The sequence below is a fragment of the Camelus dromedarius genome, chromosome 24 (assembly GCF_036321535.1).
Source record: "Camelus dromedarius isolate mCamDro1 chromosome 24, mCamDro1.pat, whole genome shotgun sequence".
Taxonomy (NCBI): Eukaryota; Metazoa; Chordata; class Mammalia; order Artiodactyla; family Camelidae; genus Camelus; species Camelus dromedarius.
Genome location: NC_087459.1, coordinates 8,137,202 through 8,164,608, shown reverse-complemented (window position 1 = coordinate 8,164,608; position 27,407 = coordinate 8,137,202). Strand labels below are relative to the sequence as shown.

Sequence of the window (27,407 nt, the reverse complement as noted above, 5' to 3'; positions counted from 1 at the left end):
GACTGGTTACTGTATCAGCAGATGACTTACTGGCCTATGGCTCTGGCCCGTAAGTACCCCTCTGAGCTGCAGGTGTAGGAATCCAGCTGTCCATGGGCTGTCTCCTGGGTGTTTTAAACAGACCCCATTGTCTACGTGACCAAAAAGAGACTGAACTTTGCCCTGCTCATGCCCTGCCCCACATTTCCCTGCAAAGGCTTAGTGTTGGGACCTCCTGTCTCAGTGAAAGTCATCACCCTTAGTCCAGGTGCCTAGAGCGGGGCCTGGGAATGACAGTGACTCCCCTCCCCTGCCTTGAACCCACCACCAGATTTTTTTAGTTTACCCCTTTTCCTCTGGCAAACCAGCACAGCCTCCTCCCTGCAGCATCCCACAACCCCCACCCAGCAGCAGAGGCATCTTTTGGAATCAGAGATGGAATTGCTCCCTACTGCCGCATTGCTCTTTCGGTGAGGACAGAAATCCCAGACGGGGCCCCAGTGTCTGCCTCACGTGTGGTCTCCTCCTTCCATGCTGCAGACACATGGGCCTCCCCCCTCACCCCTCCCACTGTGCCCTCCACCTGGGACACTCTTTCTTGACCTTTTTGCCTAATTAGTACCTTAATCCTCGAGTTGAAAGAGGCTCAGTGGGCACTTCCTGAGGAAGCTCTTCCCTCATCACCACGTGCACGAGGGCAAACCCTCCTGATGTGCTCACTGTGGTCTCCTCTGGGACACAGGCCAGTCTTTGGCCCCAGTGCCACTCACAGTGTCACCCAGCTGTTTTGGTGTATAGTCCTCCCTTTTGGGAGTCACAGAAATCTCCAATATGTATTAAAAATTGCTCTTTAAGATAAATATTATTAAATTCCAAAATAATAGCATTTTTAGATACAATTTTAACATTTAGAAAACTTAAAATAGGCCATGACTGTCACTATGGCTTCCTGTGTTTCTAATTGGCACAAAGAAAGCTTTGAGATTTTGAAATAATGATTTATTGGATGATAATGAGGTCACAGAAATAGCAGATATAACTGGAGATTGCTAGAAAGAGCTCAGTAGAAGTGCTGAGAACAAACTGAATTAATCTCTGAAAACACACAATTTATACCATAAAACTACTGCCTTAGAAAATTCTAGAAAACACAAGACTATATAAGCACTTATTCCATTAGCCGTCAGAGCAGTGACATCATCACACATCACAGAGCTTCTGGAAAACTCCACCAAATACTCCTGAGAGAATGAGAGTTAATAAGACAAAGCACATCTTTGAATCATTCTGAAAATGACCTTGGCCCTGCAGACCCCAAAAAGGTCCTCAGGGTTGCCTAACCACACTTCGAGAATCTTGGGTTGACCCACTTCACGTGCTGGCCCACCATTTGTTTTTGTAAGTAAAGTTTTATTGACAAGCTGATCAGTGTGGTCAGATGAATGTTTACCTTATGCTTTCATAGCTCACCCAGGCAAGATTGATGTTTCTATGAAAATTAAGTAGACTATTTCCTTAATAAACAGCTCTTTATATTTTGTAGCCAGTGTCATTCCACTGACTGGGTTCTTAGAGTATCTGCCACTCCCTGTAACCAGGGCCTTACCTCATCTGTCGCAGGGTGATCATGTGCCAGAGACACATATGGAGAGGGCGTTCCGGGTTACCTCCCTGTGCTGGCACCAAACGCGGCTGATTCTGGCTGTGGGCTGGGAGACAGGAGAAGTGGTCGTGTTTAATAAGCAGGACAAGGAGCAGCACGTGGTCCCCCCAACGCACACTGCCGACATCACCATCCTCAGCTGGAGCCCCAACGGGAACTGCCTGGTGTCGGGGGACAGGGTGAGCAAACACGCCGCGATGCCAGTTTCACACCTCTGCACTGCCCTGTCCATGCTCTCAGGGACCCAGAAGGCCATAAAAGACCCAATTATTAGAAATGTGTGGTTGCCAAATTCAGCTGATATTTTACTTTATTTATTTATGGAGGTACTGGGGATTGAACCCAGGACTGGAGCATGCTAAGTATGGGCCCTACCGTTGAGATATACCCAACCCCCAATCTGTAATTTTTACAATGAATGTTTCCAGGTAACTGCATTCATAAAGATGGGTTGGTGCCTCAGGTATTGCCGCCTTAATGGTGCCCCCGAACCCTCACTTCCCTGAGTGCTGCATCATTGCCCGGGAGTCCCTGGTCCTGTTCGTCTGGCCTGGGGCTTCCTAAACAGTTTGTCCCCATGGGACACTTAGTGGTGTCCAGAGATATTTTTTGTTGTCACGGTGGTGGGGTGGGGGCTTCTACTGGCATCTAGTAGGTGGAAGCCAGACACAGTTCTACAATGCATAGGAGCAGACCCCACAGCAGAGAATTATCCAGCCCAACCTGTCGACAGTGCCCAGGTTGAGGAACCTGGTCTAGACCTAATTTGACTCACAAATGATAGCAGAAATTTTACCATGTGTTTATTTTGCATGTGTAAGATAACACGTTTACATTTTCAAAGTTCAAAAAGTATGAAGAGGTGTATATACTGTGAAAAGACACCCCCCCAGCCCGGCACCCACAGCTCCCTCAAGTCCCTCCTGAGTTTCTTCAGGTACGCACAGGAACGCACAAATGTATTCTTTCCCCAGCTTCCAATTTTGAAACATTTCAAACCTTTAGAGGAGTTGAAAGACTCGTGTGAGGAACACCTACGTTTGCTGCACATGGAGGCTGTGGTTGTTAACGTTCTGACTCATCTGCTCTCTATATATCTCTGTATTGTTGCCCTGGATATTTGAGAGTTTGTCGCAGACGTCAGACTGCACCCATAAATGCTTTGGCATCAACCCCCTAAGAGCATCAGCACGTGTGGCTGTCACACTCAGGAGGGGTTAGTGTGCAGCGGTATCCGCTGTGCAGTCTGTTCCCACTTCTCCCACTGCCCCCATGACATCGAAGCAGATCTGGTCCTAATCCAGAGTCCAGTCAAGGACCTCACATTGTGTTTGGCTGTCACTTCTTTAGTTTCCTTTAATCAAGAACTGCTCCCTGGGGGGAAGGTATAGCTCAAGTGGTAGAGTGCATGCTTAGCAGGCATGAGGTCCTGGGTTCAACCCCCAGTACCTCCATAAAGAAAGAGAGAAATAAGAAAACCTAACTACCTCCCCTCAAAACAAATAAAGTGCAAAAAAACAACTACACTTCAACTTTTTTTAATTAAAAAAAAAATTCCTGAGGAGTCCAGACTAGTTATTTTGTAGACTGTCCCTCGGTTTAGGTTTGATTGTCTCCTCATGACTGCCTTTCAGTTCAGCATTTTTGGCTGCAAGTTGCACACAGAGGCTGTTGACTGCTTCCTGCTCTCCTCTCCATGCAAGCAGTGCCATGCCCTGCACACGGCTCTGTTCCGGCTCTCACTTTCTGCGGTATCTGCAGACCTTCCCGCCATAAACACAGAACCTCCTGGTTCTCTTCCAACCTGTTCTTTGTCGTATGAATGTGCCGTCGGTGACCTCCCCAGCCCCAGTCAATAAATGGTTTCCCATCTTTCACTGAACAGTGACCCAGCAGCTAACCTCACGCTTCTGTCGTTCTGCTCGTGTGAAAGTTTAGAGAAATCCCTGGAGGTGGGAGACCGGGTCCAGGGTGTTTGGCAAGTGTTCCCGAATGTCCACAGATCCACTAGCTCAACCAACCCATGAGCACATTTCCCCACAGAGTGTTGTATACAGATTCAGAATTTTGCCTAGAAAAGTGATGTCTCAGTCGTGTTCTAGTTTGCATTTCTCTTGCTGTTGAGGTTGAATATTACTTAGAAGAGCTTTTTATCCTTCCTTTCTGTTCATATCACTTGTCCTCTATTCTATCTGTTTTTGTTCCTTTTTGGTGGATTTTTCTTCAATTTTTCTGTTCAGTTCCCACCCAGTGGCATTGCCCTGCCCCCAGGGTCTTACTTCCTCTGCCCTCTGTCCCACCTCCCTGATGTGGAATGCTCTGAAAATCCCCTACAGGAATAAAAGAATTCAAGATCCTTGAATTTCAGTATTCTCATCTTGACTGTATTAAGAAACAACCAACAAAGTAGATGACTGTGGCATGAAGTGAAGCCCAGGTGTTTGCTGACCAAGTCTTGGAGTCAGAACATTTATGAACAGAAATACCTAGTCCTTCTCTAAGAAGATCTCAGATCATGCTGGTCCTAATTTAATACTGGACTCAGGCAGGAAGAGAAATAATAACCAATGAACAAACACTCTCAGGGCACCAACCTCTGAGATGCCTTCTCCGCAGGCTTGGCTGAGGGTCTTCTCCACTCTTCCACCAGAGACCCTGCTTTGCTTAGAGTGCGTTTGGTTACAGGTAAAACCAAGCAGACGAGCTGCGGTGGGAAGACACATAGTTTGAGGCAATTGGACTATCCCCTGGACTCTAGGGACAGGAGCACAAGCTGGCTTCGGGAACGTCTGGAGCCATGAGTGAGGTGTCTGCTGCCAGCTTCAGCCTCTCGGTACTACTACCTGCACAGCTATCTCTTCCTGATGCCATTCCAGCATGAGGCCGAACCCCTAGCTGCCAGAAACAAAGGAGTCCATCAGTTTCACCCCTAAAGATGCCCCGTCCTTCCTTCTCTGTCTCAAGTCCAGCTCAGGCCACATCCCCACATGTGCAACCACCCTCAGGAAAGGGAGGAGGGGCAATCCCTAGAAATGGACACCGGGTAAACACTAGGTCAGTGGAGGAGAGGGGAGGGTGTTAACATGGACCAGTTCTCATTTCCCTGGTGTCTACCCACTGGGCACAAGCCAAGGGTGAGAAGCAGATGCACCTGCACATTAGAGCATGTCGGTTCCTAATTTCTGAGATAAACTATCGAGGAGCCAGTCCTGTGCAGTGACTGTGCATCCCGATAGTCATATCTGCAACCTGCCTTCACACCAGTACGTTTCACTCCTGCTCCGCACGGGGGCTGGTTTTCCACCTGAGGGTGAGATGCTCTCACTTTTCCTTAGAGTCCCACTGTATAAGGTTCTGCTGAATGAAGTAACATGGAAGGAATGGCAGATGGCAAAAAGACAGCTCTGACCACAAAGGATTGCCCCACGGGAGTAGTAAGATATGCAAAAACTACTGAGAATTTAGAGGGCGGCGAGCAGGAAGCTCTGCGCAGACAACGCTCAACTGTTTGTCTGCTCTGCTTGGCAGTTATATGTCTACCTGGTTAACTAGAGACCTAAGGTAGCCTCCTGCAACTTCCCCTCCTCGTGTGTCTGTCCTTGTGTCAGAACAGGGGTCTGCAGTCATCTGACTGAGCAAAAATCACTGCTCCAGGGGCCCAGGGGCTCTGAACACTTGCATCCTTGATGTCTTCCCCAGAGCAACAGCCTAGGAATCTGGGCGTGCTAAGTGTGTATGGTTCTGTTTAGGAACCTGAAAGGTTGTCAGTTAGAAGCTTGTACATGCTTATAAAATATAGAACCAGTTTTTGTGTTAAAGAAATTAAGTGCTGTATGATTGCATTTGATGGGCAGAGAAGAGGACCATCCCCACAGGTGCTGTGTGCACTAAAACAGATGGGGCCCTGCTGCAAGGTCCCCTCAGGAGGAGGCTGAGCAGCGATGGAAGGAAACCTCACTTCTGTCCTTGTGTGTGTGGAGCTCATTGTGCAAGCAGTATTTTTTAATGTTCTTTTAAAAATAACTTCTAAACACAAAGAAACCAGTAATGTTTTTATTCTTGTCTTTATCAAGCTGGCAAAGTCAAGAAAAATCTGTTTAATAATATACCGTTCAAATTCTATGTGTACTTGTGTTCCATACTATTTCTGATCTTACATACTTTTCATAGAGGTTCACTGTACAATTTGCTTTTTAAGGCTGACATTATTTGAAAATCATATTTTTACATACAATAAAGTGATGTTACCCAGCATGTGAGGATACTGGAATGAAAGCTGCTTGAAAGAAGGATGGGCAGATGACTTCACTGTCTATTAAAATGCCCACTGATGCCCTGAGCAGGAAAGATGCCTTGAGGAACACTGTGGCATCAAAGCAAAAGAGCCGCAGGTTTTAATGGAAACAGTGCCATTTGGCAACTTTGCTCCTGTCCCCCTCAGAAACCCTCCTGGACCAACTCTAGGGGCATAATCTCCTTGACTTGAGCTTTCCCAGCACTTGTCTGTGCCGTTGCCTTGAGATTTTGAGGACTTCAAAAGTGAATATACAGTACACATGGCTTTCAGATCTTGGCTTCTATTGGTTTCCTCCAATAAAAGGAACCAGGGCTCCCTGGAGAAATGGCTGATTCTAGGACGGGGGCAGGACCATGCTCCCAGAGAATCTGGTGGTGCCAGGAGGAAAGGAGGTGCTCACAGAACCCACAACACCTGGTGCATCACAAGGATGCAGGAGCAGCCGAGAGAGCTCCTGGTGGCCAAAGCTGGACCATTTGTGCATCAAAACAAATACAGTGATATCGGGTTATAACCCAAAGCAGAACATAAATATCCATGAGTCCATATTGATACAGATCTGTGATTTAATAAATCAGAAAGTGGTGGAGAAGAGACAGATCTCGACAAATGATCTATGGAGACACTGCGTCCTCAAGGAAGTGAGCCATGACTCCCCTCTCCTGCATGTGGGCTGTGCAGTGACTTCCTTCCAAACAGGACAGGCTGGAAGGGGGAAAAGAGGACAGTGAAGAAGTTCGCAGACATAATCTTAGCCGGGAGATCAGAGTCACTATCAGCAGAGCAGTCCCCTGATAGATGTGTGTACAACAGCACTTCACCTCTAGTTTTCCTCCCAAACCATGCCGTCAACAATGAGGAAAACCTCAGACAAATCCTGCGGGAGGGACGTTCTACAGAATCCCTGCCCAGTCCTCCTCAGCACCGTCAAGACAAAACCAGGAAAGTCTGAGACACTGTCCCAGCCCAGGGAGGCGTGATGCCCAGATGTCTGTGGGGCCTGGATGGGGTCCCGGGTCAGGAAGAAGCAGGGAGATGTGAAGAAGATACCAACTTTAGTTAGTACAGCGCACCAGTTGGCTCACTAATTTGGAGAAATGTAGCATAGTGACATTAGATCAATAATCGGAGAGGCTAGGTGTTGGGTATAGGACTTCTCTGAACTGTCTTTGCAACTTTTCCTTAAATCTGAATCTATTCCAAAATTAAAGGTTTGTTTAAAAAACTGAACGTGTGACACTGGTTTATCTTCAGGGAGTAAAGTTGAGGGGGGGCACATAGGAAAGTTTCTGGTTCCTTCGTTGAACACTTTTGAATTGTTTGACTTTTTCATGGCACACGTGTAGGAGCTTTGTAATTTAAAAGTTAAAAAAGGAGTAAGCACACGTGTTGCACAGTGTAACCCTGCCTTCCACCAGTCACCCCATAAGAACGTGCTTCCTCCCTATGTGGTGTTGGGTCTTCCAGCTTGGTGTCCTGTTTTTATGGAGGTTGGACCAAAGGGGTCGCGTCCAGGGGGCACCCCTGCTGAAACACGAATACGGGAAACACCTGACTCACTGCATCTTCCGGCTCCCCCCTCCCGGCCAGTAAGTAGCGCTCATGTGGCGGCTGGTGTCTGCATCCTCGGAGGGGCTGGCGGGGCGGTGTCGTGGCTCCTGACGCTGGGGGAGGGGGTCACTTTGGTAGTTATACCACCTTCATGCAGGGAGCAGGAAGGAAGCCTGACTTCACTCTCCCACTTGCTTCCAGGGACCTTGTTCAGTTGGCGAAGGCGGCTGTGAGTGGTGACGAGAAGGCCCTGGACATGTTTAACTGGAGGAAAAGTGGCTTTGGAAGTTTCCTGAAAATGAGATCTCAGGACGGCCTCTCATTCTTTGTCAGCCTGACGGACGGTGAGACTCGGGGTGGGATTCTGGGACACTGGGATTTCAGGGTAGCTGAGAGAGATTAAAAACAAATGGATGGTGTTTCTGCATAAAATCACAGGCTGGCACTCCCAGAGGGACATGTAAGCCAGCTTCTTGTAGTTTTTTTCCCTGATATCCAAAGAATGGCTTCACTTTGACCCGACTGAGACAAATGGAACTTTATTGGCGTTTGAAGGTTTTTCATGATAAGGTGGTCAGTGTGCAGCACCAGACGGGACAGACCCCTGGTTGCGTCCTGTTGTCGAGCCTGTGTCGTCATGGGGCACCGCCTCATGCTGGGTGCTTGGCTCTGCTCTGGGATGGGATGGGAGCAGGACATGCTGGCTGGGTTTGCTTCCAGCCTGCAGATGTCAGTGCCGTCTGTCCTGATTTTGACACAACTTGTCCTTAGCGTGTGTAGTGAGGCAGGCGGCCCCACAGCAGCTGATAAACACAACATGAAGTTCAGGGAAATAGTCTTTCACATTCACAAGAGATGTGCTCAAGTGCGTGTCCACTGCGGGAAAGAGGCTGAAGAAGGGCGGCTGCACAGAGGTGATGAGGTTCGAGGACGTTGTCACCATGTAGCTTAACCGTGACAAGTGACAACTGGGAGTGGCTGGGGGGCTTTTGTCTATTTAAAAATAAAGAAACCTTGCGTCTCTGGAGGTAAGGAGATGGAGCTGCAGGAGGAGACTTGGATGTGGCCCCAGGAGGAACATGGAGCGGGCCCAGCGCTGTTGGGGCGACTGGGAGGGGAGACCAAGGGCCAGGTGCCCTCAGGAAGGAGAATCGAGGAGATGGGGTGGGAAAGACACGCAGGAGATGCTGAGTGCACAAAGGTGTGTCCACCCACCCCAGGGGAGGGGTGGGGCACTGATGAGCCCGGCTCCATAGTAGGTGTCAGTGCGTCCCCTCAGTCAGGAGCAGTGCATCTCAGTGGCTAATTAACCCTCGTCTTTAATGCATAAAATGGGCCAAATTACAATACCTGCCTCAAGAGCGCACTGGAAATGATAGCAGACTCAAGCCTGTCACAAACATGTGCTGAGTAAATACCATGTATTGTTATGGTTCACTTCTAGATGACCTGGACTTTCTCAGCTATCCATTGGGACTGAGGTGGGAGGGGTCCAGAGGGTGAGGAAGCTCCTGAGGGCAGCGGAGATGAATCACATCTGAGACCTCCCGGAGGTCCCACCCTCTGTGCTCAGAAGCCTGAAGAGGACCCGGGAGGTACACGAGAGGCAGGCAGGCTCAGTCAGGGTCCAGAAGTAGAGGTCCAGCCCAAGAGATGCCCTGAGGCTTAGATGAGGGCCTGTGGAGGTAGGCAGAGTGTAGACAAGATGTTGACCAATGCAACGTGGGACAGAGGGCACAGGGTGGCTGCAGGAGGGGTCACAGTTGAGGGCCTCAGCATACAGCTGATAGATGTGCACTTCGTGTTTGAGGACCAGGACAAACGGTGTGGAGGAGGCGAGCCAGGAGGATCGGAGCCCTCTGAAGTGGTGGGGGGAGGACTGGCAGGGGTGCTGGGGTCAAGGTCAAGGCTGAACTGACCAATGAGACAGCTCATTTCAGAGGTGGCTGCCTGTGAGGTCACGTGCCATGTTGTTAAAACGTTGCATTTGTAAATGGTTATAATGAAGGTGTTTTATTTGAAAATGTCCCTAAGTGGACAGAAAGGACTGACCCCTTTCCCCCAGGGACTGTGCACTACGTGGACGAGAAAGGCAAGACGGCCCAGGTGGCGTCGACCGACAGCTCCGTCCAGATGCTGTTCTACATGGAGAAGGGAGAGGCACTGGCGGCAGTCACAGAGAGCCTGCTGCTGTGCCTGTACATGGTGACACCCGACGGCAAGGCCGAGGAGATGATGAAGGTGCGTGGGGCCGGGGCCGGGGTCGGGGTCATCAGCTCCTCTTGCCAGCCTCACCCACCCCTTGGCTGAGTTAAGGAATCCGTATTTCAGGGCTGCTGACAGAGCTTTAGTACCTCATTTATCATTCACAGTAGGGGAGCCGCCGAAGGAAGAAGTCTTCCTAGAGCAGCGGGAGGAGGGGTGTGGGGGGCCCTGGGTTCCCCATGCGGTGGGGACACAAGGGCAGGGAAATCCAGCCACGTGCAGACTGCATTCGAGGGCCTGGGGGGTTGTCATCAGTGTCTCTTCCATGACACAGCCGCTGGCCCACATGTGCGCGTTGCTTTACCCAAGACGTGGGTGACAGTCACAACTGAGGATGCCCTGCTGTCCCCGAGGGAGCCTCTTGCTCACTCACGGGAGGATGCCCGGAAGTGCCAGGGTGTTGGGTCCTGGTCTCACAGTGCCTGCAGCTCCCTGAGGACTGCTCTCGCCACCCTCCTGCTTATTTCTTGGTATATACCGGAAGATTCCATGATTCTCAGAGGACTGTGAACCTTCTCTAAGATGCTCCTGTAGATCGCGGGGGGTCAGTGTTTGTGGGGTCATTTGTGCACCTCTGTCTACACAGGGGTTGAAATGTGGTCACTGAGTCCCGTGGACCTAGGTTCAAATCCCTTCTCAGCCCCTTGCTGGCTGGTGAGCCCTGGGAGGTTTGCTGTGCACATGGGGTGTGACGACTGCCTCGCCACGCACTGGGTACCCGCTGTCATCAACCATTTAACATGCAAATCGTCGTTGCTTTGGCCTCAAAAGCTGGGGCTGCCTTTCCAGGTGTCCACCTCTACCCTCCGTCCCTCTACTTGGTGAGTCTCCACGAGGTCACTACAGATCAGAGTCCTGTACAGGAACACGGTCTCAACAAGAGTGACATGCTCTGTCTGGGTTGTTTTTGCCGTGCAGGTGAAGTTGAGTGGGAAGACTGGTCGCTGGGTAGACATCGCTTTGATCGAAGGCAGCCTTCTCGTGACCGCTGTAGGGGAGGCGGTCCTCAGGTGAGAGCCTGTGATTTAAGATTCTGCCCAGAACAGTCTCTTGAGTAAACTTTTTATTGGAGTGTAACATACATTTATAAAACCACACAAATTATGGTGCCCTGTTACCAACCACACACATCCACATGGCCTGGTATAGATGGAATCTATACTAATGTGCTCTCGTGTCCACATGCTGTTCAGAGGTTCTCCTGTGTTATTGGGGGTGGTTGGAGTCCTTTGTTCTCATTGTGACCTGGTGTCACACAGGAACCCTCTGTTATTAACAGCTGCTCCCTTTGACTGTGAACAGGGCATAAATGGGGTAACGCCAGGCTTTTCTCACCAGAGTTCCTGATTTTTAAAATTTGCTCTGCAGGTTGAAGAAGACTCTCGGAGCTGAGGGAGACACACTAACACAGGCCCCTTGGGGGGCTTTCTTCCTTGTGTTGTAGGTTCTGGGATTTAGAAAGAGGAGAGAATTACATACTGAGTCCAGAGGAGAAGTTTGGTTTTGAAAAAGGAGAGAATATAAACTGTGTTTCTTACTGTAAAGTCAAAGGTGAGACTTCCTGGCATGAGAGAGAGAAAGAGCCCACCTCAGGCTCTGCTCTGGGCTGCATGATGATGACATGGAACTAGGGGCTATTCAGGAGAACGGAACCTCGATTACAGCTACGACGGCCGCTTGGATGTAGGAAATACACATATACGTGCACACGTACACACGTGCGCACACACAGGACAGAAAGACTAGGAGACACATAAGAGAAGCACTGATTTTCTGCCCGTGTTCTCCGTGCTGCCTGGCGTTGGAGAAGCAGCACTGGGTGGGCAGTCAGGCTTCTCTCTCATGGAAGCCAGAAACCAGACGGCAGACAGCACCACCACCCCATCTGCGTGTGTGTACGCGTGCGCACCTCTGCGTGCGCGCACACACACACACATATATTACCAGCAGTGGTGAAGCCAGGTCAGAGGCTGGAGAGTTACTGGATAGAGGCGCCAACGGCTGGTGTTTCAGAGAAGGGAGCTTACTACTGTTTTCATCCCTTTTTAGTTCAAGTAACGTAAACTTTGTCTTTACCTGTAGGTCTTCTGGCAGCAGGTACTGATAAAGGACGAGTGGCCATGTGGAGAAAAGTGCCTGGTGCCCAGAGCGGCGGAGGGGTGGAGGGCAAGGACAGGTGGACCCTTCAGACCCCCACGGAGCTTGAAGGAAACATCACACAGATAAAGGTACACTGGACGGGGTGTTGGATGCACAAAAGTAGGAGCAGTTGTGGGCTTTGAACCTGGTTGTGTCAGCTATTCAACTTAGGACAAAAAAAGACAATAAAATATTTTTAAAGGCCTTTTGGATTTCAGAGCTGCAAATAAGGAATTGGGGATCTGTAGTGATCTGTGTTTATCTATTTCATCTATCTACCCATCCTTATATCTCCATCATCTCTTTATCTTAAAAACAGCTTTATTGAGATATATGACATAACATGGGTTTTAGTCTACTCAGAGTTTTGCCCAACCCTCACAAGACTAGAACATTTTCATCACCCCAGAAAGAAATCTATCCCCATTGGCAGTCACTCCCCATCCCCCCAATCCCAGCCCTATGCAGCCATGAATCTACTTTCTGTCTCTGTGGACTTGCCTGTTCTGGACACTCCATATAAGTGAAATCATACAATATGTGGCCCTGTATGAGTGGCTTCCTTCATTTGGCATAATGTTTTTAAGGTTCATCCACGCTGCAGTACGTAGCAGTGCTTTCGTCCCTTTTGATGGCTGAATAATATTCCAGTATGTGATTTTTTTTTTTTTTTTTTTTCTCCCTTTCCTCCGTTGATGGGCATTTCAGTTGCTTCCACTTTTGGACTTTTATGAATAATGCTGCCTTGAACAGTTGTGTACAAGCTTTTGTGTGAATGCGTGTTTTCATTTCTCTTGGGTGTTTTGTTCTTCTTTTATGATTTCTGTCTCCTTATTGAAAGTCGGTGTTTGGTACATCATACCTTCCTTCATGTCTTTGTAGGTGGTTTCCTTTAGTTCTTTAAATGTGTTTATGGTGGCTACTTGGAAGTTTTCATCTGTTAAGTCTGACATCTGGGCCCCTAGGGCAGTTTCAGTTGTTTTCTTGCATGTGGGTCATATTCTGTTTTGCATGGCTCTTAACTTTTTGTTGAAACCTGGTCATTTCAGTTAAATACTGTATCAGCTCTGGGTCACTGACCTTCCTGCCCTGCCACCACCTGCAGGACGCATTAGCTTGTTTACTCGTCTGGTGCCCAGCCGGACCATTGTTGTGCCCCTCTTTCCCCTGCAGTGGGAAGCCTCTGCCATTGTCTTCCGAGGGCCCAGCTAGCCAAGTGCACAGTCACCCAGGGATGCCGGTAGTTCACGGTCCCTTCCCTGATCTCTCTGTTCAGCTTTCTGCTTCGGTTGGTATCGCAGTGTCAGGCTCCCCTGATTGCTGGCTGGTTGCTCTCTTGTTTTGAACAATACCTTGGGGCATTGATGGCTCCACATGCTGGTCCAGGTCCATTTGGACGAGGTGGTTTCTGATCCCAGGGTGGCTCCTCCTCAGTATCCCTTTCCCCAGTTCCCTCTGCTGAGCTGTCGCCGGCGCCCAGCTTGTTGCTCTTGTGAAGTTTCCACCCTTCTCTTAATGCTCAGCCCCTAATCCCCACTGTTCCCAGGCACATCCTGAGGCTGGGAGTTGCCCACATTGGTTTCAAATAAAGTCATTTCTGTTGAGGTACAGCCTGTTCTTATGGACTGCCTTCCCCCTCGGAAAGAAATCTCTGGGTCACTGCTCCAGAGCTTGGGAGTGAGGTGAGTGGCTGGCTTTTTGAGGGGACACCCTGCTCAGTGAGCTAGGGGCTGGGCACAGAAGCCTCTGGCCTGGGAGGGCCCCTCCCAGCCTGGAGCCTCTGCACTGAGAGCAAGATGGGGCAAGGGCTGGGGCCCCGCGTGGTCCAGTGCCAGCCTCTGTGTCTGGAAGGAGGGAGCCCTCACCTCTCTCACCCCCACCTGGAGCCGGAGTGAGAAGTGGCGCAGGAGAGGGGGCCGGTCTGCTGGGCAGGAGGTGGGGTGTCCCGGCTTGGGTGCGGCAGACTCTGCTCTTCTTAGCAGGTTTAGTAGACTTTCTGCAGTGAGTCTTTCTTTGCTGACTTTGTCCCCAGTTCCCAGAGAAACAAATGTTGTGTTTCCCTGCTTTTCACCGGGGTTGCCTATTATATCCTCGGAATTCCTCATCTGCCATCTGGAAGTGGTCTCTCAGATCTACTCCAGGCGAATTTTTAAAGATAAAACGTTCTTCACCTATACCAATCAGGAAGCGAAAACTTGCATAGTAAATAGTTTAGGGAAACCTTAGAGCAATTTTGGGAATGACTTTTAGATCCTCAGCTCAGGTCGTACATCATTTCTAGATGAATTAAGATAAATATCTTAAAAATTAAGTCAGAATAACTGGCTAAAAAACACAGAATAGAATCAGATCTGTAGAGAAAGTGAAACTTTCTTAGATTTGAAGTAATAAAAGCAGTTGCAGAAGCAGAGGGGAAAATCTGAGTCCATGAAAACACCTCACAGCGGGTGGTGGTGAGCAGGGAGGCTGGAGTTACAGGAAAACTGGGTCAGCCTTCACTGTCAAGGGCTAATCTCTAAAACACCATATTTTCCTGATTTTCAGTGTGTAATTTTTTCCCTCGTTTTAATACTGAAGTTGTATTCAGCTCCTCTGGTTGATGTGTATGTTTAAAGTGTTATTTGGGGTTTTTTTTGTTAGAGACAGAGTCTTTGCACAGAATGCTGTGATTTTAAACTAATGGCTCATCGTACCTTTAGTGATAGCTTAGAATAAAGAACATGAAGAAAATTCACATTTATAAGAAAAATATTAAGAATGCCAATGGATAAAGTGATGAAGGAGAATGCAGATAATTTACCTAATAGTAGTTAGTAAGTAAAATACATGGAAAACACGTAACCTCACTGGTAGTGACAGGGGTGCCATTTTAAATAATAGTAAGAGCCACACTAGCCTTCCTAAAGGACATTAAAAAAAACTGAGTCAATGGTGAGATGTACCACAAACCTCAAAGAGAAGCCTCCACCTTATGAAAGTGTTATTTCTTTCCAAATAAATATACTACAAATTACATGTATAGCCAGTAAAAATAATGATTTCCCCTCCTAGGGGAATTCAATGCAGTAATTCTAAACTTCTCTGGGAGAGCAAATGGCCAAGAAAGAATTTTTAAAAGAAATGGAACATTCAAAACAAAACAAAAAAAGAAATGGAACATTTCTGTATCTTACACCAGAATGTACCTCAAAGCTGCAGCCGTTAACAGTGTATGCTTACTCAGGAGTGGATAAACTTATCGGTGGAATAAATCAGAAAATCCAGAAATGGATTTGTATAGATTTGGAAGTTTACTATGAAGTTGTGAAACTGACATTTGACATTACCAGAGGGAAGCTGGGGAGTTTAATACAGTGTGTAAGTTTGCTTTCCATTTATAAAAAATAAACACTCCTATGTAAACATCAGAAAACTAAACTCTAAGATGTGCTCAACCAGTCAGGACAGCCACGAGCTAGAATAACCGTACAGGTAGAATCTTAACTCTGGGTGTCGGCATTTTAAAGCTTTTCTACAAGTTACACATTTTACATTTATAAAAATTTTAAGTCATTTTTAAACAAGAAGAAATAGTGCTTGGTAGATGGTTTATGATCCTTGTATTGATAATGTCGCCCTAACGACACCCTCTTCCTGTCTGTTCACACTGTGGCTTCTGCCTCTCCAACATGGTATGCAGTGGGGCTCCAGGAAGAACCTTCTAGCAGTGAAAAGCGTCAGCTCCGTGGTGATCCTCAGTGAGCAGGCCATGTGCTCGCACTTCCACCAGCAGGTGGCCGTGGTGCAGGTTTCCCCGAGCTTACTCAGCGTGTCCTTTCTGTCCACGGGGGCGGTGCACAGCCTGCGCACAGACATGCACATCAGTGGAGTATTCACCACCAAGGCAAGTGCAGGCTGACCTGTGGGCTTGGCCGGGGGTCTTTGATGCAGACAGAAGACCTGGCCAGTTGTTAGGGTCATTCGGGACGGTCAGGCCCAAATGGCAGGCTGCATTTTAATTTCCATGGTTCTTTTTAGGATGCAGTTGCCGTCTGGAATGGAAAACAAGTGATGATCTTTGAGCCTTCCGGAGCCACGTTACGAAGTGCAGGTGCAAATCCTGTCACCCCCACAGAAGGGACTCATAGCACCTGCTTTATTTTCTCACCATCTAATTTGGGGGGAGGTGCTGGTGCCTGTGGGGTGGGCTGGCACAGGGCCATAGGGAGACCCCCATCTCAGTTCTTGTGCCTGGTGTCCGGGTCTCGTGGCCTGCGTGTCCAGAGCCAGTGCTGCTGCTCTGGCTTGGTGCCTCTGGGGCCTCCCAGGCCTCCCGACAGAAGCCAGTCAAGGGGGCTGAGAAATGCAACCCAACCTGGGGCCAGCAGCCCTCCTAGGCTCTAGGGCCATCACACAGCTCAGAAGTAAGGCGGCATGGGTGTGAACAACACAGTGCTTTCCAGGTATGGGGTGCCTCACGCCTGACATCTGAACTTCCCAGAGCATGCTCAGCCACCAGGCCTGTGGTGTCTCCAACCAGGCCAGCCTCTGTCTGCAAATTTCAGGGTAGATCTTCAGGGATGCTCACCCGTACCATCCATCTCTCCAACTCTGTGATTCACTGAGCTGCCTTTATCTTCTGCTCTTTAGCACAAGCCTGGATGAGTTACGGGGCTGCTGTAACAATGACCACAAATGGGTGGCCATTTAGGAAAGCTATTCTCTCACTGTTCTCGAAGCCAGATGTCCAGAATCCATTTCAATGGCCAAAACTGAGGTGTTGGCAGGGCTTCGGAGGCTCCAGGGAAGACCCTGCTCCTTGCTTATTACAGCTTTTGGTGGCTGCCAGCAATCCTTGGCTTAGGGTCACATCCCGCCAGTCTCTGCCTTCAACTGTCACATTATCCCTGTCTAACAATCTACCTCCCTCTTACAGAGACCCTTGTGATTTCATTTAGGGCCCACCTGCATAATCCAAGATAATCTCACCATCTCAAGACCTTAACATCTTTGTCCACTTATCAACTAGTATTCATAGGTTTCTAGGATTAGGACCTGATCTGTTTGGGGAATGTCCTCCAGCCCATCAAAGTGACCGTCAGGATGTGCTCCTCAGCTAGCTCTCCTTCCGCATAATTCGTACCTTCACCCACCCTGCCCTCAGCCCTCTCACCTCACGGGGGGACTTGTCACTGCACTGTCCCAAGGGCGATCACCCCGCGTGTTTGGACACCTCACACCTCCCTGGGGGTGTTTTTTCAATGGTCATTACCTCTCTCCCTTATATTATTCCCTCACTTATTTCCCCCTCTAACATTTCGTTGCCTAAAGTTCTCTTGTAACACCTTTCCCACCCTACCCTGTGTTGTGCTGATAATTCACACCTCCACCTCTCTTCTACTATAGACCTCTGAGGGGCAAGGATGAACTTACCCTCCCGAGAGGATAGCACAGCAGGTGCTTAGATATTTTCTGTTTTGTCTGTGTCATCATCTTCCTAACTAGATGAGAGCTTGTCTAGAACCAGAGACTAGAGCGTGTGGCCTCCAGAGTTCCACAGATGATAAGCAGATGCTTAAGCACCTATGCTGTCACAGATGCTGTGCTATTGGAAACACCAGCTGCTTGATGGGAGAGAAGAAGAGACACCAGGACTGAGTGGGGCCGGGCAGGGAGCCCAGCACTGAGTGTCCACACCAGGGAGCCCCTGCCAGCCATGGCCCTGGGCAGTTCACTGCATCTCACTTTCCTCATATGCTAGCTGAAGCAAACACACCTCTCACAAAGCGATCACGGGGGCCAAGGAAAATTAGGGAACACATGGGAGAACACTTCTTGATTAAACCACAGTTCTGCCCCTTTTCTCCGTCTCACTGTATCCTTCGTTGTGGATCTTTTCTTCTAGACTCCAGTCTCTCTCATCAATAGTTCTCTCTAAATAGTGCTAATTTTAGTGTGAGAATGTTTCTTAAACTCTGAGGAACTAAGGCAAGACTAGCTGCTGCTGTCATGAGTGTTATCTTTTGTTTTAGGTACCTTCCTGTGTGAGTCACCCGTGTTAGCCATGCACAAAGAGAGCATTTATACAGTGGAGCCAAACCGAGTTCAAGTTCGAACCTGGCAGGTAAATTTCCTCCTCTAGAGTGTGTGGCATGTGACACTAAAGACAATTAGAGTGGAGTTTAAAATGCCATCTCTGAATCAAGCCAGAGCCTGCTTAATGACTTCACCCAGCCAGATCAGATTCTCCCCACTGGGTAGTTGGTGGTAAAGATGGATTCTCAGATAGCTGCTCCACCTACAACTATCATGACCAGAAATTGGGAAGTGAGCCAATGACCTTTTGCAGTGAAAAGGCCTACATTGCTGGACCTTGAGTACATGGGGTTGTGATGTGGGAGGAAATATTTGCTGTGCTTAATGTGCATCTTCAGAGCTGAGGGGCCATCAGTTCAGGACATAATGTCTTTGGGCAGGCCCCTCCCTGCTCGTGCCTGGGGTTGAGGCCAGGCTGGGAGCAGTGCATGCCTCCAAGATGACAGGACTCTAACACACCATTCTGTTCCCTTCTGGTGGTATGGAGACCCCAGGGCTGACATGGTGTCTTAGTTTCCTAGCCTGCCATAACAAATGACCACAAACTGAGTGGCTTAAAATAATAGAAATTTATTTTCCTTATAGTCCAGGAGACCAGAAGTCCAAAAGCTAGGTGTGGGAGGGTTGGCTCCTTCTGAGGCTGAGGGAGAATTCGTCCTGTGTCTCTTCCAGCTTCTGGCATTGCTGGCAATCCTTGGCATTCCTTAGCCTGTAGACATATCACTCCAGTCTCTTCCTCCATCTTTACATGGCCTTCTCCTGTGTCTGTGTCTTCTGTGTCTTATAAGGCATTTGTCCTTGAATTTAGGGTCCACACTGATCTAGAATTGTTTCCTTTTGAGATCCTTAACTTAATTACATCTGCAAAGACCCTTTTTCCAAATAAGGTGACATTCATATCCAGGTGTACGTATCTTTCAGGGGCTACCATTCAACCCAGTACATGCAACAGTGTTCTGTGTCAAAGTCGAGAACACCTGTCATGGCACTGGGTTTGGCTCTCAGCGTGACTGCTTTGTCCAGCTGAGTTCTTTCCTAGGATCCAGTGTTTGATTTCCCAGGGCTGCCACATCCATGTCCTTGTGCCTCACATGCTGCTCCTCCACTCCTCCATTCAGCAATTTTTGAAGGAACTTCTAGTAAAGGAGCACACTAAAGTGGGAGGGGGATGGGAAGTTTCACAGGGGTAGGCACTGGACTAGAGACTGGACCATGCATGGGAAACAACCTGTAGCCCCATGCACCTCCTAGGGGAAAGTGCAGGCGGAGAGAGCTGGGGCCTCGTGAGATTCCCTGGCCTGTTCAAGGTCAGAGGGGAAGGGGAGAGGCTGGAGGAAAGGAGGGATGGCCCTGGCAGGACATCAGCCAAAAAAAGATTCCCTTGCATGCTGCTGATAGTTGAGTAGGGGCATCAGCTGTGGACACAAAGCCAAGGTGGGGAGAGGCCCTCTTTATGACAGATGAAGGAAGCAGCTGAGTTATCAGAATGACTTGAGAGCTGGAGGGTGGAAGGCATGCAGGGAGGGGAAACAGCCTGCTGGGAAGGGGTGAAAGGCATGCTGGGATTGAATGAAAGGCCTGCTGGGAAAGGGTGAAAGGCATACTGGGAAAGAAGGGCCTGAGAGGAAGTGAAAGGCATGTTGGGGAGGGGTGAACGGCTTGCTGGGAAGGTGCAAAAGGACATTGTGGGAAAGAATGAAAGGCCTGCTGGGAACGGTCATACAGGCATAGTGGGAAAGAATGAAGATCATGCTGGGAGGGAGTGAAAGTTCTGCTGGGAAGGAGGGAAAGGCATAGTGGGAAAGAAAGAATGGACCTTTGGGAAGGGGTGGACAGGATACTGGGAAGGAATGAAAGGCCTGCTGGGAAGGAGCAAAAGGCATTCTGGGAAAGTGGAAATCCTGCTGGGAAGGGGCAAAATGCATAGTAGGAAAGGACGAAAGGCACGTTGGGAAGGAGGGAAAGGAATACTGGGAAAGAGCCAAAGGCCTGCTGGGAGGAAGTGAAAGGCATAGTGGGACGGAGTGAACAGCATGCTGGGAAGGGGCAAGGAGCCTGCTGGAAAGGAGTGAAAGGCTACTGGAAAAGTAAAAAGCCTGCTGGGAAGGGTCAACAGCTTTCTGGGAAGGGGCAAAAGGCATACTAGGAAAGAATAAGAAGCCTGCTGGGAAGGAGCAAGAGGCCTGATAGGAACCACGGAGGGGAATGAGGAGCATCTGACTGCAGATGACCTGAAGTTGAATCTTTTTTGTTAATTTTTAACTAAAGGAATATGTGTCCATTGTAACTAGTGAAAAAAGGCAGCCTGTGTAAGGAATCAGTTAGCAACGCTCCTTCGATTGGAAAGCTGGAGTGTGTCTCCAGACCTTTCTCCCTGCTCATGCGGCCGGGACAAGCAAACTGCAGTTGTTGCTGGTGTGTGTGGCAGTGAGACAGCCGTCGTGCACTTTGAAGTTCTCTTCAGGCTGCCTTCCAGGGGGAGCGCAGAGCTCCGCTCTTTCCCGTGCTTCCTGCTGTCTAACACAGTGACCCACAGAGACGTGGGAGCTGAGGTGGGGGCGACACTTTGAAACATAAATGATTTGAAATCACTTGTGGCTCAAAACCCTCCAGTCGTCCAGCTTCACGTAGAACAAAATCTGACCCTTTACCTGGCCTGCACTGACGCCTGACGTGGCCTCTGCTTACTGCCCACCTCAGTGCACGCCCCTCGGCCCCCATGCGTTCCTTCCTGCAATGCCAGGCTCGGCTCTCCAGATCACTGTTTCCTTCTCCCCAGTCTCAGTTTGTGTATTGCCCCCTAGACAAGACCCATTTCTCAAGCATTTATTGAAGCATGATGTACACACAGGAAAGCGGGCATGTCATGCATACAGCTCAGTGAGTTTTCACAGGTGGAACGTACCTGTAATGTGATCACCATCCCTTCCACTCATGGCCTCCCCGAAAGGTGACCACTTAGACACGCAAGCAGCAAAGTCCGTTTTATCAGGGAAGTTAATATAAGACCTCTCAGGCAGCCCTTTGGAACCAACACAAGTGGATGGAATTCCCCATCTCACTGCCCTTGGTAGTTTTTGTTTTAGCATCCTGTCCATCACTTGTCTACACTTGCTCAGGTGGAGTCATGTGGGTACCTGCTTATTCACCTGCCTGCTGTCTCTCTGTCTGACTGTCAGAACCAGGGATCCTCCAAGGGCAGGGCCCTGTCTTCCCCGTGTGGTGTGGGAATCTAGCAGAGTGCAGGGCCCTCTAAATAATGCTCCCCTGAATTCCCTGCTTCTTCTGTTTCCTCAGGGGACTGTGAAACAACTCCTGCTGTTCTCCAAGATGGAGGGAAACCCATGCTTCTTTGACATCTGTGGAAATTTCCTGGTTGTAGGGACAGACTTGGCTCACTTTAAAAGCTTTGATCTTTCCCGAAGGTACAGTCTTTGTCCAAATAAAAGTATTACATTTTTTAAACTAGTCAGACCATGTGGTGGGTAGAAAATGGAGAGGAGGCAGCAAACTGTTTATGTGCTCATTTCAACATTAATGTGCCACTTACTTTTTTGAAATACCTCAAGTCTTGGTTTAGATTCTTAATCTTTGTGTGGTGGGGAAGGGAGCGGCATCACTGTGTGATGGACACATGACACAGAGCATCTGTCACAACCTGTAGAGCTTTACAGCACAAAGTGAGCCTTAGTGTCTGCAAGTTTAAAAAATCTATTAGGTTAGGGGATCTCAGGTTGGAGTGCAGATGGTGACACGACAACCCACGAAGTCACAAACTTGTGACACTGCCTCCCTGGGGACCCAGTGCTGCCTGGGTCACTGCTCTTGGCACACGCTCTGTTGATGAAGTCAGTCCCCACAGGGCTCAGGGAGTGGTTCCCACATTGCCGTCCAGTGACTGCCGTGGGAGCGGGGCTTCTCACTGTTGGGCGAGAGGTTCCAGGTCAGCAGGGGCGGAGCCTGGAGGGACCCCTGTTCTAATGGTGGAGACTGGAGTCTGAGGCCGTGTTTAGCCACATGTAGATGCAGATGGATGCACATAAAGATATCATGGATATGTGTATACACACCAGTTAGTACACAAAACACATCCTCGCTGTATCAGCTGAGGGTGTCTGGGGGCGATGACACCCCAAGAGCAGCAAGCACTCCCCGTGCCTAGATTGGGGTCTCTAAGTCCTCCAGTAAAAGGACCCAGTCTCTTTTGAGAAATGATTCTGGGACTGATAGTGGGACTGAGGCAGGAAACACACAAGATGAGCCTGGAGTCCAAGAATCAGTCCCCCAGCCCAGAGGAGCCCAGGGAGACAAGACAGTTAAATGTCACGAGGGGCCTGGACAGAGGCTTGAGACAGAAAGAGGACACTAGGGGAAAAGTAAGGAAATGTGAATAAAGTTAAAAAAAAAAAGAAAAGAAAAAAACCGCACAATGAGCTACCACTACATACCAGTGTTGTTTATAACGGCAACAAACTAGAAACTATTAAACAGAGGACTAGTTAAATAAATGTTAGTTTATGCACACAGTGGAAGAGTGCACAGCTCTAACGAAGTGTGGGGAGCAGAATCCCCTGCCCTGGCCCGATCGTGCTGTCGGGAGGACGCAGCTCTTAAATAAACTACTCCTGTGTGAGGCCAGAATACATATTCATGCTTATTCATTAAAACAGAACTTTAAAACTCACCCACTCAAACGTCAGACTGTTAAGTTGTACACCTGAAACTAACATAACGTATGTGTCAATTGAACCTCGACAAAAAAAATTTTTAAATAAAAAACCCACGCTGGGTCGTGAGCTCGGCTCGTTTCCCGGGTCTCCTGTATGCGAGGTGAGAGCAGCCGGACCCCAAGTGGAGCTGTCCGGTTGGCGCAGGTTCCAGGTGGAGAAGGGCCCTGCCACCTGCCACCCGCTGAGGCCGCATCCCTCCCCCCAGAGAGGCGAAGGCGCACTGCAGCTGCAAGAGCCTGGCCGAGCTGGTCCCAGGCACGGGCGGCATGACGTCGCTCAGGGGCAACGCCAGCGGCAGCAAGATCAGCATCCTCCTCAGCAAGGTGGGTCCCTCCCCTCAGGGCCTCTACCCCAGCCTCCCCTCTCACCTGGGTCTCCTCTGCCTCCCCACCTTCCTTCACTTCCTGTTTCATCAGAAGCAGTGGTTTCTGCTCTGCCGAGCCCCTCACCTCTTCTCTTTTCTGCCTCTTTCCGTCGCCCAACTTAATTCTCTGGGCACGAGGGGTGACAGGACCGTGGAAAGGACCTTCAAGCCTCTTGCTTAGAGAGACTTGAGTCTTAGGAGATCATGGGTATGAAGGAGGCCGGTGGCCAGGTGGCTGGGTGGGAGGAGCTGGTGCCTTCCCACCCAGCAATCTGTTCCCGCTCCCACCCACCCACTCGCTCAGCATTCAAGAGGGTCGCCCTCGTGTACCAGACACTTTGCTGGCACTGTAGACACAAACTGGTGGGTTAAATAGCGCTTGGCTCCTCCCCTGGGGATGAGCAGACTTGGTCCTAGTGAACTTTCACACCCCTGGTGAGAGCCAGGAGAACAAGTGTGCAGGGGTGGAAGGCAGCAGCAGGTGGAGTCTCTATCAGGCCGTTCTGGAGGCTTCCAGGGAAGGCGGAGGTGGAGCCAAGCTCTGGACTTGCCAGGTGGGTGAGGGGTGGGGGCACAGCCCTGTTGAGGCACCAGAGAGTAAGCCCGTGGCAGAAGCATGGCCTCACTCAGGTCAGCAGTCCCTCACAGGGGGCGAGGAGCAGGCCATGTGGTCAGTGGGCCATCACACAGCAGAAGCACCATTTGGGACCCCTTGCAGCCATACTGGCGAGGGGCTGGACTGGGGGAGGCAGGAAGGGAACTGGATGAGGAGCCTTTTGGGGATGAAAGTTCAGTTGTTGGGTTTAAGGCGTTGAAGGGGTGGCCAGTGGGTATTTAGACACGAGTCCAGTTCTCAGCAGGGAGGTCTGGCTGGAGGTGAGGGTCCTCCAGCCCAAGGAGCAGGGTGGACCTGGGGAGGCCGAGGGGGTTGGGGTAGCCGGGTTGATGGTGAGGGGACAGGCAGACACTGTATACCGGGCAGTCCTGGCTACTCATCACTTCAGTGGCTGGGACAGTGCCCAGATATACGTGCACAGGCCGGGACCTGGGGCTCACTGGCAGTGGGGAGGGCATCCAGGATGTGGCACAGGAGGTCCTGGGCGGTCCTTTGAAGGGCCTTTTCCACCATGCTGGGTGTGGACGCAGCTGAGAATCAGGAACTGTGCCCAGTGACCACTGTCTCCAGAGGCCTGAGTCTCAAGAGCAGAGCCAGTTTGGGGGAACCCAACTTTCAGAGCAGGGTCAGGAAGTGCTCGCCCTAGTAAAAGAAAAAATCAAAGAGGAAGTTCAGCAAGCATAAGGGGTCTCACAGTGAAAAATAGCTCCCCGGCCTCACTGGCACTCCCCAGGGGAGTGGGCTTTGGGGAGGAGAGACCGTGTCTAGCCACAGTGCTTAAAGGAACAGGAGGAGGAGGACAGTTGGAGCCCCTATTCTTGCAGCTGGGGGTAGGGGTCTGGGGTGGACACTGAGTCTCTGCCAGTTTTTCGTGTCCCAGATGCTTCTTTGTTTGTCATTTTGCTTGTGGAACTGTGATGACTAGAAGCTCGCTTTTTTGTTATATTTGACCTGTTGATAGTTTTAGTTTGTGGTTTCTTCCACTGCTCTTAAGCTTGCAGTATCTTCTTTTGTCTAAGGTATTAGCAACTTTTATTTTCTTTCCTTTGTTTTCTTAAGCAAGCACATCCCTTTAGCATCCACGATCTGTGGGAGTAAAGCTTTAACAGCCTACCTGAGTTCTTGGCACTTTGCCCCAACAACCAAATTGGTTCCCTTTTCTCAGCTTTTCTGAAGCTTCCCTATGGCGTTGATTTACTTTTATTCACCCGTGAGAGACTTGGTTTGGCAGAACCCCAGTCCCCCCACCCCGTTCCCAGGGTTCACCCACCCCAGGTAGGAGGGCATCACACTCAGGTCCACCCTGAGAACAGCTGTCTAAGTCCTGGTCTACCTCCACAGTCTGAGAACTTGTCCTCGGTTTTCTGAACCTATAAAGTAGTATTCGCACAACCGTTTCAGTGGGATGAAGGTAAGCTGATGGTTGGATTACGACTGGGGGGAGGCGCAGGAGTGGCCAGGGGCAGGATGCCGGTGTCTCTCCCAGGCAGCGGTGTGTCCGCGGGCCGGTCCCCGAGCTCCAGCTCTCTCCTCCCCAGGCTGACAACAGCCCCGATTCCAGAATCTGCTTCTACGACGTGGAAATGGACACGGTGACCATCCTTGACTTCAAGACGGGACAGATTGATCAGAGAGAGATGTTGCCCTTTAATGGGCAGGAGACTAAGAAGTAAGATGGTGGTTTGGGAGGATTTTGTTGAGAAAAACATTGAGACTGACACTCAGTAACTTGTTGGCTTCGAGGCAGTTTGTCCCTAAGTTTTCTTCACACTCGGGAGAGCGCAGGGATTACTAGTGGTGGAAACCAGAGGTTAAACCAGCCAACTCCCTGGGCAGTCGGGGTGGAGTTGAGTCTCTAGTCTCTGTTTTCCAGGCTCTGAGATTCTGGAGTCATCAGTTGGGAACTTGAACTTCTGAAGGGTGTGACCCAGGTGTCCTCAAGGGCAGCCCCACATCATGGGCAGAGAGCCGGAGGGAGGGCATCTGTCTGGGTGGAGAGACTCTTTCTGAAAACACAGGGATCCTTCTTTAGGGAGTTGAGCTACTACGTGTGCACCAAGGAGACGTAGCGTTTAAGTGCTCAGACTGCCCCACTGATGGAGTGCAGAGAAGCCCTGGGGCCGCCCGGGTGGGGCGGGGTGGGGCGGGGCAGGGCCTGCCTTTGATGTCCTGCCCCCTTTGCTCCTTTTGCAGCCCCCTTCCCATCCAGCCTTGCCCACAGGATCTCCCCCTCCTAGAATCTTCTCTAGAACCTTCTTTCTCCTGGTGGCTTAAAAGCACACCTGCTGGTGGCCCCACCGGAAAACAGCTGTCTCCCCTTCTCACAAGTTCAGCCCCACTTCTCTGTCTTCAGACATCCCCTTGAGTTTCTTGCTGTTATCTTGAAATCGACCCTAACTTGGCCTCAATCCTCAGAGCCCTGTCCTTGTCACCTGGTCCAAAACCTCGAACTGACCATTCCTTTAACTCTCACCACCTGTGACTCTCATCCCCAGTTATTCTCATTTTGAAAATGTCTCCTAGACTCATGCTCGCCCCGTGACTCTCTGTCAAGGTCACAACCTTGTATCTACCTACACCTTTGGCCAGGCCAGTGAGGGAGACCAGGGAACACCTATCTACCTGCCGTCTTCCTGTTGGTCCAGGTGCAAGACATGTAGGACTTGGTGACACCTGTGAGGGCTACTGGTATCCTGGGGGTCAGGTCCAGGGCTCCTGCCCAGCCACCCCCACACATGGAGCTCATCTGGGCTTGTCACACTTCTCCGGGTGGCGGTCAGAGGAGGCGCACAGTATTCCGTCAGGCACCTGCCCTCTTTTGAGACCTGATCCTTCTGTGCTGCCCGACCCCTTTGTCTCCCTGTGGTACCACATCTAGTTCTGGGCCATGAAACGTGGAGTTTTAGAGGTGGGAGGGAACTGGCCAGACTGCTGGGCACCCTGGCCCCATGAGATCCGCCTGCTGGGCCTGGGAAGGGCCACTGCTGGGCATCAGGACCCCCACGGAGCCTCAGGGCTACAGCATCAAGCCTGCTCTCTCCAGCCAAACTGTTCGGCAGTCATGTCTAGTCTGAGAGAACCAGGGCAGACAGCTGCCTCACAGACTCTGCCTGTAGACCCACCTGCCAGTCATGAAGGCTGAGTTCACAGCCCTTCCAGGCACAGGGACTTGTGTTTCTCTTGCAGGAGCCAGGCCCTCGCAGACGAGAGGCTGACAGATCTGGTTCCCATGAGCCACTTCTGGGACCAGAGCGAGCCCACGCTGTTCGTGTGCGAAGCCATGTGGGAGGTGCCAGGCTCCCCACCACAGCCCGCAGACAGGAAGTCCGCGGCCCAGGACGGCGCAGGCCCCACGGTATCAGCACTGTCGCGATCATGCTTAGATGCAGTGTCACAGCAGCACCCCATCTTCCCAGTGGGGTTCATGGGGGAGCTGCAGGGAATAGGGTCCAGGGAAGTGAGTGCCCACCCCTGGGTGCCTGGGGATGTCTCCCTGCTGGGCTCACGTGCCATTTTCTCTCTTGGGGAGAGCTCTTGATCGAAACAGGTAACCTGAACTCACCCCTCAAAGTCAGCATGTCCTATGGGGGCCAACTCCACATTTGTTCCCTGAAACAATCAGCCTCCTTGCCTTGGTCCCTGCCCTCCGCCCTCACCGTCCCCCTTCCTGGCCCTGGGGGCCTCTCTCCCCAACTGATGCCCCATCTCCCCTCATAGGGCCAAGAGTC

General features: G+C 50.3%; 1 protein-coding gene across 3 annotated transcripts in view; it reads left to right on the top strand.

The window, feature by feature from the left end:
* Nucleotides 1-27,407, top strand: part of IFT140 (intraflagellar transport 140) — a 69,506-nt gene that overhangs the window by 5,358 nt on the left and 36,741 nt on the right. For 2 of the 3 annotated variants that reach the window (XM_064478309.1, XM_010992635.3), the window contains exons 3-16: nucleotides 1,600-1,821; nucleotides 7,407-7,528; nucleotides 7,692-7,834; nucleotides 9,556-9,731; nucleotides 10,674-10,765; nucleotides 11,200-11,306; nucleotides 11,838-11,983; nucleotides 15,574-15,777; nucleotides 15,912-15,984; nucleotides 17,906-17,997; nucleotides 21,267-21,394; nucleotides 22,905-23,022; nucleotides 25,218-25,348; nucleotides 26,866-27,034. In XM_064478309.1, coding sequence (XP_064334379.1) covers nucleotides 1,600-1,821; nucleotides 7,407-7,528; nucleotides 7,692-7,834; nucleotides 9,556-9,731; nucleotides 10,674-10,765; nucleotides 11,200-11,306; nucleotides 11,838-11,983; nucleotides 15,574-15,777; nucleotides 15,912-15,984; nucleotides 17,906-17,997; nucleotides 21,267-21,394; nucleotides 22,905-23,022; nucleotides 25,218-25,348; nucleotides 26,866-27,034 — 1,923 coding nt within the window. The remainder of the gene's footprint in view (nucleotides 1-1,599; nucleotides 1,822-7,406; nucleotides 7,529-7,691; nucleotides 7,835-9,555; nucleotides 9,732-10,673; nucleotides 10,766-11,199; nucleotides 11,307-11,837; nucleotides 11,984-15,573; nucleotides 15,778-15,911; nucleotides 15,985-17,905; nucleotides 17,998-21,266; nucleotides 21,395-22,904; nucleotides 23,023-25,217; nucleotides 25,349-26,865; nucleotides 27,035-27,407) is intronic. The other variant, XM_031447479.2, reaches the window with a different exon arrangement.